The sequence below is a fragment of the Anser brachyrhynchus genome, assembly GCF_964034855.1.
Source record: "Anser brachyrhynchus genome assembly, chromosome: 4".
NCBI lineage: Eukaryota > Metazoa > Chordata > Aves > Anseriformes > Anatidae > Anser > Anser brachyrhynchus.
Window position 1 is genome coordinate 11,431,766 of NC_137698.1, and position 12,181 is coordinate 11,443,946.

The following is a 12,181-nucleotide window of genomic DNA, read 5'->3' on the forward strand; positions in this document are numbered from 1 at the left end:
GTTATTCAGAGTGTACTCTTTTTTCTAGTGTTGTGTGAAGAAATTCTTCAGCCATGGATGTGTTCATGAAAGGACTTAACAAGGCGAAGGAGGGAGTCGTAGCAGCAGCAGAAAAAACCAAGCAGGGTGTAGCAGAAGCAGCAGGAAAGACGAAAGAAGGCGTCCTCTATGTAGGTAGGTGGACAGTAGAGTTCATGCTGCTGGTTGGTATACCCTGACCTTCACGTTCATCTGAAAGAAAGATCTGGATTCTCATCAGACCTATTCTTCTGTAAAAAAATGTGTAACCACTCATAGGAGATTATTGCAAAGTAAACAAGATGAGAGTTGAGCCTTCCTGAGCTCCAAGTCTTTTAAACATTTGCTTGTTGGTTCTTATGTCACCCGGGTCTTATGTGACTTGATGGTTCATATGTCACTCGGTTTTGCTGGCCATGCATGACTGTACTGTGGAGCCATATTTGTAGCAGCATCCAGGACAAGATTGTGCTGTAGAAGGGGCATTACAATACAGGTGACTAGCTGACACTGTATCCAATACATTTGCTAGGTTAAGGCTGAAGAGGTAAAAAACAGTGTAAAAAAACAATCCTGTAGAATTCATAGGTTTTAAGCAGGGTTTTGAGAGAAGAAACTTGAGGTTAATTCAGGAGCTGAACCTAAGACATGCCCATGCCTTTTCCTGGAATAAAATGAAGATAAGTGGAAGGGTGTACACTCCATAGAAAGGAGCCTATTCTCTTCTTTTACAAATCGTAAATACAGATCCTCAGTGGTAATGTTTTGTGTACCAAAGTATCAGCTCCTTGTCTTCTGAAGTCAAATTTTTTAAATTAATGTTCTGTACTTAATATTGCATATCTATACCAGTTATTTTCCATGGCTCCTCCAAGAAGTACCTTTACAGTCAGTGAGGTAGAGCAGGTAGCCCCTCCAGGCAGCAATGAGGAAAATGGGAAGCAGTTGTTAATTGACTTATCTAGGCCACACAAGAATTTTGTACAGAGCCAGGGATAAGATAATCTTCAAATCCCAGATTGGTACGTTGACTGCATGATTGTCATCTTCGCTTAGCAAGTATCAGGTTTTTGAAGACTCTCTTGCAAATGCCACCATGAAAAATTCACAGGAAAAGAATTTTCCAAACCATATGAATAAACGATCATTTAAAAAAATTATGGAACCTCTTTCTCTGTTCATCAAATTAATTTGTATTGTAACAGAATGGAAAATATACTGTTTTCTGCAGGTCCTTTATGCTCTGATTTTATAGCAGGTCAGTTCTGTAATGGATGCTATTTGAACCTAGGGAAATGCACACAGATATCAAAGAGAAGTTGAATGGAGTTGAAAACTGGAGACATTTCTTTTAAATGGGAGCACTGGGGTTTCTTCAATTCCTATGTATTTCCAGGATTCCCTCTGCCCTTGCAGGCTAATGTCAGTCTGTAAAAAATTATTTCTGCTCCAGATAGTTTGGACTACTTATTTGGAATATACTTTTCTCCTGCAGAGCTGTAGCAAAGCTTCGTGCTCTTGCCAACAGAGATGGAAGTCATTTTGAAAACTAGTTGTAAGATGAGTCTATTTTAAAATGAGCGTCTGCTCATTTTCAGTATCAAAATAGCTGTTCTTTCACTGCACATTGTGCTTGATAGTGGAGTTAGTTTTCAGGGTATGGCTTTCTTTTTTTTAATTTCATTTTCTTGTCATTCCTGAACATGCTTTTAGAGTCATTGATTTCTTTGTATTAAAAACCTGCATTGTGTACTGAAATAATCTTTGTGCCTGACATGTTCTCCTGATCATAGTAATGTTTGAACCTAGTTCTCCTACCAAAGGCAAAAGGTTTCCTATTTTTATGAGGTTGAACTTTGGAGGGCAGGCTTGCTATTTATTTCAAAAATAATAAGATAACAGAGCCCTAAGCCATAATAGAGGTCTGTGCATATGACTGCCGTAATGGTGAAGGACCCTTCCTGAAGCAGATGACTGCTTTTCAGGAGAAAAGAGCTTTATGCATAGTTTCAGTCATGCAGGCAAAAGAGCCTTTCTTTCATCACATCAGAAGCTCTTCCCCAGATTTCTGGCAGGTAATCTGTCTGGGTGTGTGCCTGGGTCTAGCAAGCCAGCTTCCATAGAGGAATTTTAAACACAATCAGTGATAGGGTATGGACCACAGTGATAAGCCCGCTGGGTTATTGCTTCCTCAGGTTTTCCAGCTGTAAATGGAAAAGCCAGAAATAAAACTAGGAGAGCAAACATCAGAGCAGAAATCATTGAAGTGTTGTAGTGGTGTTAGGGGACTTCTGTGAGGGCTTGGGTCTGGCAGAGACCAGCTGAAAGTAGGTCACAGCTCTATGCTCCCTGCCAAAGCAGCATTTTCAGGCTGCCCTGAACACCCTTCAATTTCTGAACTGGGTCTATCTCTTTCTGCTTCCCTAGCACACAGCAGGGGCAACTCATCTCCTGAACAGCATTAGCAAAGGCTGATGTGATAATCTCTTGGTTCTGTAGGCTGATAATGGTTGCAGTCTGAAAAATGGTGAAAACCCTTTATAATCACAAGGAAGGAACAGGATACTGCATTAGGGCTTCTAAAGGTTTCTCTCTCCTTGCCTTTGTAGGTGGATTTTCAGATACAAATTTCACAGCCAGATTCTGTTGTGAAAGCTACTTGACGTCTTGCAAAGAAGAGCCTGACAAAACCGGGCTAAGAGGGACCTGTTAATCATTTTCAGATTTGACAGTCACCTCCATGACACTCAGTCTTCCACTGTGATTAAAGAATTAATAAAATACAAAATTGCTGGCACCCCGAGGTGCGATGGTCTCTCATTTAAGGGAGGAATTTTATTAGTAGAATTTGAGGAATTTAAGAGTGTTATTTAAGTAAATAATGAAAATATCTGGACCTTTCTTTCTGGGTTATGGTTAGCTATATGGCTACACTAAAAGGTTGAAACATACTTCTACATAATACAGGTCTATTAACAAAAACTAGAATCAAATGTGGTCATTGGAGGGGGGGGGAAGTTCCCTTTGGCAAAGGGGAAACTCACTACTCTGAGGGTGTCTATTGAAGGATATACTGTGGATTCTTTCTCTTTTCATGTAGAAGTCTGTTTTCTTCCCTCCTACCATGTTTGTCCTGCTTTTTAATAACCTAAAAAAAACTAATACAGTCAATACAGACAGTTCAATACAGTCTACAGTGTGGTTATATGCTTTCAGTTAGCTTTTTCCTAATTTCCTCTGCTGATGTACTTGAGCATTGGCCAGCTGAAATGCAGTGGTTTTGTAGTGGCCAGTGCAGCACCAGGACTTTTCTCTATGTCAAAGAAGCACCTTGTCATTGATTAGAAAGGAGGACAGCGACTCAGCAGTCTTGTGCTGGATCATGAATGCCATAAATTCAGAACTGGGTCTCCATGTATCTTTCAAAACTTGTTGGTGTGATGTGGTAAGGAAAAGAGTGGCAATGCTTACCCACGCTTATTTTGAAACCAGGAACTGTGAGTGAGGATAATCTCTTGCATGCTATCAGTGATATACTGCTAAAGAATTCATTTGAGCTCTGTGTTGGTACTGGGGAGCTACAGTTTGTGCTCAGTTGACTCCCGAGTGCATGTTTAGTTCTCAGGAATGAAAGTTTCCAATCTGATCATTTTGGTTGTTATAAATCATAGCAGAATGGAGAAATAGCTTATCAGGTGAGGAATGGGTAACAGAAGAATTTATTATATCCTGTATTAACTGCCCTTAGAGTAGATAAGTACAGTCATGACCTGTTTGGCAAGACCATCCAAATTCCTCTGCTGCACTTTGTTTTCTTAAGGTTTCTTATTTTCCTTTGGTAATAGCAGCTGGTGGAGTAGTCAATGGGACTCAAGGTCCATCTGGTGGAATAACGGGCTTCAGTACTTGTGAACAAGTATTTTCCTTAGACAATGACTTCGCCTTCCCCTAATTTGGGTTATGTCTCCCTGTCTTCATCCAGCTCTTACTAAGTGGCCTGAATCTCAGTAAAGGCTTGCTTGGAATATTCTGGTCATCTCTCAGAGGGCCCAGAAATGAGTGTACTGCCAAACTGCTGATAGATGCTTTCTTTTTTGGAATAATGATACTGATCATGATAAATAATGAAGTGAAGAGAGACTGTAGTATTTTGGATAATTACATAAAGGCAAAAAATGGGGATTTGGTTCCCTCCAGCTCACACAATTGTGTATTATAACAAGGAGAAGTAGCATTGCCATGTACAGCTATTGCTCTTGATTCACCCAAGTAGTGCTGGTCCATGTCAGGCCCTTTTTGTCTTTATATTACCCATATTCTAATTCTTCCAGTCACAGAATCATGGAGTGATTTGGATTGGAAGGGACCTTAAAGATCATTTAGTTCTAAAGCCCCTGCCGTAGGCAATCTTCCTCTTATGCATGGTATAAAGGGCAAGATTGTCAATGTTTTGGAAATGGCAGAATGAAAGACAGTTTCTATGAGAAACTATGCGGATAACCAGCTTTCATTTGTTCCCGGCCAGAAGCCATCCTACGAAATTCAGCTGTTGCATTCATAGGCCTGTTCTGTCAAGTCCCAATGTACAGGTCCTATTGTAGCTCTAAGTGGAGAAACAGCTACTTCCACATAAGTGTGCAGTAATGGGACAAATAATGCTTAGCTCTAACATATGCTGTGAGATCTGGACCACTGCTTAGCTGGTCATTTACATATATATATAATGTCCTATACAGGTCTGTTAGTTGTGTTTTCACTAAAACAAAGCCTACAAATGGAAAGAGACTAGCGTTTTTAGATTAGCTGTGGTTATAGCAGTTTTACATGAGATAGGAATTAATTGTGTCTGTTCCTTGGAGATGCATGCATTGCAGAAGGCCCCAGGGAGTTCTGTCATACCATCAGTCTCTTACCTTAACTATCTCAGCCCTAGGGAACTGCATACTTGCTATTCACAGGTTTGGAGTTGCTAATGGCTTGGATTGCAGGCAATAACTTCAACAACATGAATGAGATTTTGGTCAGATTTAACAATGAAGTTAAAAGTACATCCTTAATGTCATACATTCCAGCAGACATGTTGTAAGCCTAAAATGGTGTTTAGTCTCTTTCTAGCAGTCGGTAGAACTAGTCATCTGCTTGTATTTCAGTATGTGTTTGAAGTACTTTGTTTGTTCAGATCTCATGGTGCTGCCAGATTGAGAATCAAAATTCTAAAAGAAGTCTTTAGACATTAGCACCTTGTATTTAATAAAATTAATGTCTCATTCAGTGGTAAATATTTTCAATGAGAGAAAACAAGCTACTGCTTTTTAAAGAGAAAATCAAAATAAGGAGGAAGGAAGATTTCTCAACTGTTTATCCTCTTCATTAGCTAAAGAACAGGAAGTCATTTTACTTGATGCAACAATTTTTTTATTTTTTATAACAGAATAATGCTCTTGCTCATAGATAACAAAGCCTTTTCAATGCTGTAACCAATCTGATAGAGCCATGGCTTAAGCTCTACAAATTGGTACTAGCAGCAAATAAGACACATTGATGAATGAGCTTGTATGTTCAGTGTTTAATTGTATTATATAGAATTGTGGAAAAAGTACTTTTTCTTCTAATACATTTCTGTTGGTTTTTTATTATCTTATAATATATTTCTGCTCATAGCAGGTTGTGTATGTTTATATTTATACATAGTGATAATGCTAAAATTTTATAGAGATTGGAAGTGTAAAGTCAGAACCACAAATTATGATGTCCGAAATACTGAATGGCATACAAACTAAAAGTTATATAACAAATAAGGTAACTTTTGATAGTTTTTTTTTTGTTTGTTTGTTTTTTAAAAAAAGCCATATTATCATGATATTTTCACATAGGCATTCCAGAATGTGTTTTGGCTTCAGTGTGGCAAAATTACATTGCTCACACAAGTCTTACGTTATGTCTCAGTATAGCACAAGTTCTAGATTTTGGTCTGTAGAATCTTTATGTTGATTGTTTTGTCTGTGACAAGGAAACAAACTGAATTAGGCAGACCTTGGGTTTGACTCCAGTGGCATTTTCACATTTGAGTACTGTCTACTACCTTATGTGTCCCTTTCAGATTCCTTCTGTCTAAGTCTGGCTATCCTACAAGCTCCCCATGATTTTAACCACTGGGTCTTTCCACAGGCTCAGTAATGCTTGTTAACCCCTGCAAACCAAGATCTAAGTAAGAGTTATTACAAGAAGTAATAAGGATCTTCTGGGAACTTTGGCTCTAATCTTCTAAAAATGCATGCACGAGTCTCATTAGGATGTTAACAGTAAGATGACTTCTGTGCAGAGTTGTCCGTGTGAGTTTGCAGAATGGCAGGCTTAATTAATGTGACTATTAAAAGAATGGCAATGAAGTCAATATATACAAGAAATAAGCTGCAGCAATGTTTCCAGTGTTACTCATTTCTATAGTCAATCTACATTCACACAGTTGCTCTTCATTGATAGTGTTGGTCTTTCCATTAGATTAAATATCTCTTGAATTAATTTCACTTGAATTAATTTTAATCAACTTAGCAAATGCTGTATGCAACTGTATGTAATCTGTCTATTCACTTTGCTTTATTATCCGTCTCGTCTTTACCAGTACTTAAGAACAAGTATTTTCAACCTAATATTGTTCTCTGTTTAGGTTCCAGGACCAAGGAAGGAGTTGTTCATGGTGTCACAACAGGTAAGATAATTATCTCTCAGTTTCAACTGCTTCCCTACTTTTGTTTAACCAACCATTTATCTGTTAAAAATTTAGGTGTATTTCTTTGACAGCACTCTCATATTTGAAGAATGGAAAAATGTAGTCAAAATGAGGGGCAGAAAGCAATGTTTGTTTTCTCAAAAATGTATAAAGTTTTATGTTTTACCGTTGAAAAAGTAAATTTAATATAGCTGTTTATGTATGAGGAGAGTTTTCTGAGCAATATTCTGAATTGAAGTTGAGCAATACCAGGATGAACCAGGAGGCTAATGAAGCCAGATTCCTTAACAGAAGGAAATAGCGTGTGTTTGTAGAAGTAGAAAAATCAAGGGTTTTTCTGTTCTTTGTTTATTGCCAAAGGTAAAATATTCGATGCCAGAAAGTTATAAACTAGTTGGCATGAAATAATATTTTTTTTTCCTGTGAAGAACTTCCTGTAGAAACAGAAAGCCTGGTTTCTGACAGACTATGCCCAAGTCTGTCTCCTTGTGATCTGAGGAGGAACAGCAGTATCTGGAGGTGGGAGTGGAGGAGTGCCACTAAAGGAGGAACGTGGAAGGCAAAGTGTGTAGGGACTTGGACATATGTCGGGAGGACTTTAATCTTTTGCTTTAGGACTTCATAGAACCAGTCAGACAGGATTGATGCTAGTGGAACAGACAGGAACTACTGCAATACATGAAGGAGGGAAAATATTGTGGAAGGAACCTCCTCTATACAGTCGGCATTGTAAGAGCTGGGTAGAAAGGAAAAATCACTGGGAGTGTTTGCAGTTAAGGCAAACAGCAGTGTCAGCAGCTTGTCCATGCCTAAGTCTTTTTGACTATCCACAGTGAAACAGTGATGCAAAATGGAGTTTCACCTCCGCAGTCATTAACAGCTCTGCAGTGTAATCACTGCTGTTATCTGCAGCCTGCATGAGTGTACCCAAGCTACCATTAAGCTGGCTGCCTCTAGTACAGCTAAGTATAACTATAGTATAGTATAACTATACTATGACTGTATCCGTGGCAGCAGAGAATTCCACATGAACTTAATACCTGAGTATCATTGGTATTCTTAGAGGTTCTTCATCCTTGATTGAGATCTACAAATAATGTGGTTTCAGATAAAGTTATGCTACAATGACAGTATGGACATGCCCCATCGCTCCTTCCATTCCTAAAAGATTCTTGTGACTCATCAGTATGTCTCCCTGGAACTGGTTGGGTGGGAAGAAAAGAGGGAAATAGCTTACAGGAAAGAAACACATTTCAGAATTTTGATAAACTAATTTGAATTTGTCACAGTTATGAAGGTTTCATTTATTTTTTTTATACATTTTTTTGGAACTGCATAATTTCTCAGTAGCAACAACACTTTCAAACTTTGAAATTAATGCTGGGCATATATGTTCATTGGTATTTCTACACTGAAAAAGAGTAAATTTGCATTTCAAATTGATTTGCAGGGTTCATTTTAGATATGAACTGAAACAACTAACCAATAATTTGGAGTGATAAGTGGGTGGCAAAATTAATGGAAGTCTTATATCTATACAGAATGCAGGAAAACCTGAGCTGACCACAGTGCACAGAGTCTAATGTGAAATATTCTGCTATAGATTATGGGACATCTAGAGATGTGAAGAAGATGCTTGGTCAAGAAACTGAAGGTGTTTTTCCCGTAAGAAAATAGAAAACAAATGAGAGTGGGATTAGAAAAGGATTTCTTCTTTCTTTTGATTTGGGTACAACCAGTGGGTCATTCATCTGTGCTCACACAGGCCAATACCAAGGATAAACAACTGTAGTTGGACTTAACTTGGCAGTACAAAATATCACAATGCGCATAATCAGTTGAGAAATAAACCAATAGTATTTTTAGTAACGAAACTGATCAGAACATCCCTCACAGGCCCTCAGAACTTAGCCGCAGGCTAAACAGATCTGTGCTCTTTTTACGAGGTTTGAAATCTCATAATGGTAAACCTCAATTAAGAGAAATACTCAGAGGGATCATTACTGTAACCAGTAGATGATTGCAGTAGAATGAGATTTGAGGCATATATATCCCATATTATCACAGATGTGGGAACAGCAGTGGATAGCACTAGCAAGCAAGTTAATAGAGGTGATGTTGACTAAGCTGGGCTTTGTGTTAGAATAAAAGTCAAGGGCATTTACACGTGTGAAACTTGCTGAAGAGGTGGGTTTCTGTAGCAGGCTAGCATACTGAGGAAGTTCTTTCCTTCCATCTTGATCTGCTGTAATACGTGCAGCAAGACAGGAAATCTTAGGTAGGAGAACAAAATTTTTGAAAAGATGTTAAATTTTGTTCTGCAAGATATAAAACAGACTACAAAACAAAACATAAGGAGAACATATCTGTTCTGTGCTGCAACTATGAATAGTAACAATGTTACTGAGAATTTTAAGCAAATTTCATTTTAGGCAAAAAGCTCCTCTTCCACTTTAGGAAAAGGGTGACTCAAAGTGAAATACCCAAAGCTTGAGAATAATGTTTATTGTGCCACAACCTCAATAATTCTGGCCCATTAAACTGGTTGAAAGGAGTTTAGCTGTTGAATGAAAATTCAAAATGGATAGAGGGCAGATAGTAAGATACTGTCTTTCAGAAATCAGAGTCATTAAGATAAATCCAGAAAACTATACACATAGCACAGATCTGCAAAGGCACTAATACTAGCAGGAGAAACTCTACGTTCCTATTTCTGAGGAATGCAAAAACATTATCAAAGTTCTATTACCAGAGTGATTCTGTAAATAAGCTCCAACTTTTTAAGCCTTCAGCTCTGTAACCCTAATAACAAGAGAAGGAAAAACAAAATAGTTTTCCAGTCTTATGTGTTTTATTGATTACACTAAGTAGTATCAAGGGAAAAGCATTTAGTGCACACAAACAAATCAGTTCAGAATGCAGGGAGTTAATACCAACTAATTAATCTAAATACTAGGTTGTTTAATGATCTTAAGCCATTAAGTCTTTGTAAAGTTGATGTCTGCTTTGCATCACAGTGCTGAGAAACAGTAAATCAGCTTCTGTAAAGCTTGACTGTGCTATAGCCCGATTACTTGTGTCCACCTGTGGAGTAAGTGATCTGGAATGGTGTACTAAGGCCATGCCAAGGCTAACATTGAAATAGAAGTTCTAATACTGACTATAGCATACTGCAAAAATTATTGGCGTTTAAGGTTTCTTTGTCCCTACTTATCATATATAACTGGGTAATACAAGCTTTTAACATGAAACTTTTGGAATATTTCAAAATGAGAACTTTGCTTTCTATTTTGAGCAATAGAAGTAGATGAAAACTACATGCTTTCTTTGGATTAATAACATTATTCTGACTGCACTAAATACACTTTTGAATATTTATTTTAGATGATCAGATTGCCTTAGGTACTTGAAGAATTCATTTACAAAGAAGCCATAAGTATGTTGTGGGTTCTTTAATTTATACATTCACTATAAGACACCTGGTAAAGTTAAAACAAATGCAACTGGAATACCAATGACTAAGAATACTAAGGAAAACAAGCAAACACACAAAACAAAAAAAAAAAAACACAAGAATGATCAGATAAAAGAATTAAGAAAAAGATTGACTACGGTTCTTAACTGTTGAGACCATGTCTTCATTTCACTTCAGGAAACTGACATCTGCTTGAAGTACTGAGTTAGATGGCTTTTTCACCTTGAGCTTACCACAAACCAGTGCTTTTCTTTGACTATCAGGACATGCCCTGTAAATATTCCATCTTTGAAACTGTACATTTTTAGCTGTTTATCCTTGGGAGATGAGCAAGATGGATGAATTATGCACAGTCAAAGAAAATGGATGAATTATTACAGTCAAAGGCCAGTAGACATGTTAATTAGATAGGCAAGTCAGATACACAAGCTAACACCTCGTAAGACCAAAAAGCAATACTTCTTCCTCTACAGAAGTTCTGAGAAAGGGCAACCTGACAAATAGCATGTTCTCTGTATTCCTGTGAATCACAGCTAGGAGTCCTCATTTTAGTGTCTTGATGCAACTAAACCTGGTGCAATCGGGTCATACCTTAAAACAAGGAAATCCTCAGTCTAGCATTCCTGTGTTTGGAAAGTCACTAACTGAAAAGCATATTTAGCTGTTCAGCACTTTGAGGTGTGTCAGTCCCCTTACCAGCCAAGGGTTTTACACCAGAAACTATTCAAAAATAGCAAAACTAGCAGGACCTTAGAGCTCAAATAGTAAGAAAGGATTAATTGAACAAGTGTGAACACACATTTATTTGGATCTGTGGTTCTAGTTCGCATCTGACTGTGTCTAGCCTCTTGAATCATTTTTCTTCATGTAACAAAATGTGTTATTGCACCTCAGGTTTCACATGATATCAACACCCTAGAGCATCATAAGATCACCAGAACTGGCAAACTCTTAGTCCTATGAAAAAAAAGACAAGTAGGTCTTTATAAGTATCCTAAAAGACAGTTAACACAGCAACTTTAAAAGCATTTATTTAAATGGATTAGATTTCTAGGGCAACTTCACTAGCATTTCTCAGAGTGTCTTTACATTATATCTCAGAGCATCACTACAGTGAACCCAAATCTCTCTTCACTTACCTTCTCTGCTCTCCAGAACAACTCCTCATAGATTTGCTTTATTTATATATTTTTTTAAATATGTCCAAGCAATTCCTCTATTCTTTTGCTATCAAGCCATACTGTTTCATTTCAGAAATTATGCTCTCTGGATTTTGCATTAGGTCCCTTCTTCTCACTGCCACGTTTCAGGACTATAAATACAATTTATAGCTCAGATGGAATTTTGTTTGGAGGAATATACAAGATTAGTTGGAATTACAAAGCTATATTCTGGATGTTTTTTTAAGAACAGTCCCTTGTTTAGATAAGTAAATTAGTTTTTTTTTTGTTTGTTTGTTTGTTTGTGGGGTTTTTGTTTTTTCCTTTTTCCCTGAAAATCTGGCCCTGTAACTTGAAGGCATGAAGTCATCTGTTCTCTTTATTCTTAGAGTGGTTTCATTATAGCACAAGCTTCTGTCAGGGAAGAACACTTGGGAATGAATGAGCAGAAAGAATTCAGTAATACTCTGAAAGGTAGAAAGGCAACCACTGATGTATATGTAGGCTAAATGAGTTGTTGTTTCCCTGGGGCTTTGAAGTAAGCTATTAATCCGGTTTGCTTTGGCATTTTTGGCATTCAATCTTTTTGTAGATTAGTATGTTATGGATGGAAACATCAGCTGTTGGGCAGAAATCTCAGAAAATCAGATAAGATGTTGTATTAGAAATTCTTTGGTCAAGTAATAGTAGCTCTGCTTATTAATCAAGCTTATATTAAAAAAAAAAAAAGTAAAAAGAATAATCAATAGCTTTTGTGTCCAAAGTAAAAAACATCGTCTTCCATGCCCTGTAACATGC

General features: G+C 37.5%; 1 protein-coding gene across 8 annotated transcripts in view; it reads left to right on the forward strand.

Moving 5' to 3' along the window:
- The window catches only part of SNCA (synuclein alpha), a 69,568-nt gene that overhangs the window by 1,958 nt on the left and 55,429 nt on the right, over nucleotides 1-12,181 (forward strand). For all 8 annotated transcript variants that reach the window (XR_013950008.1, XR_013950009.1, XR_013950010.1 and 5 more), the window contains exons 2-3: nucleotides 29-174; nucleotides 6,686-6,727. Coding sequence is in view for 5 of the 8 variants with exons in the window: in XM_080588921.1 (XP_080445047.1) it covers nucleotides 54-174; nucleotides 6,686-6,727 (163 nt within the window). In the remaining 3 variants the exon portion in view is untranslated. The remainder of the gene's footprint in view (nucleotides 1-28; nucleotides 175-6,685; nucleotides 6,728-12,181) is intronic.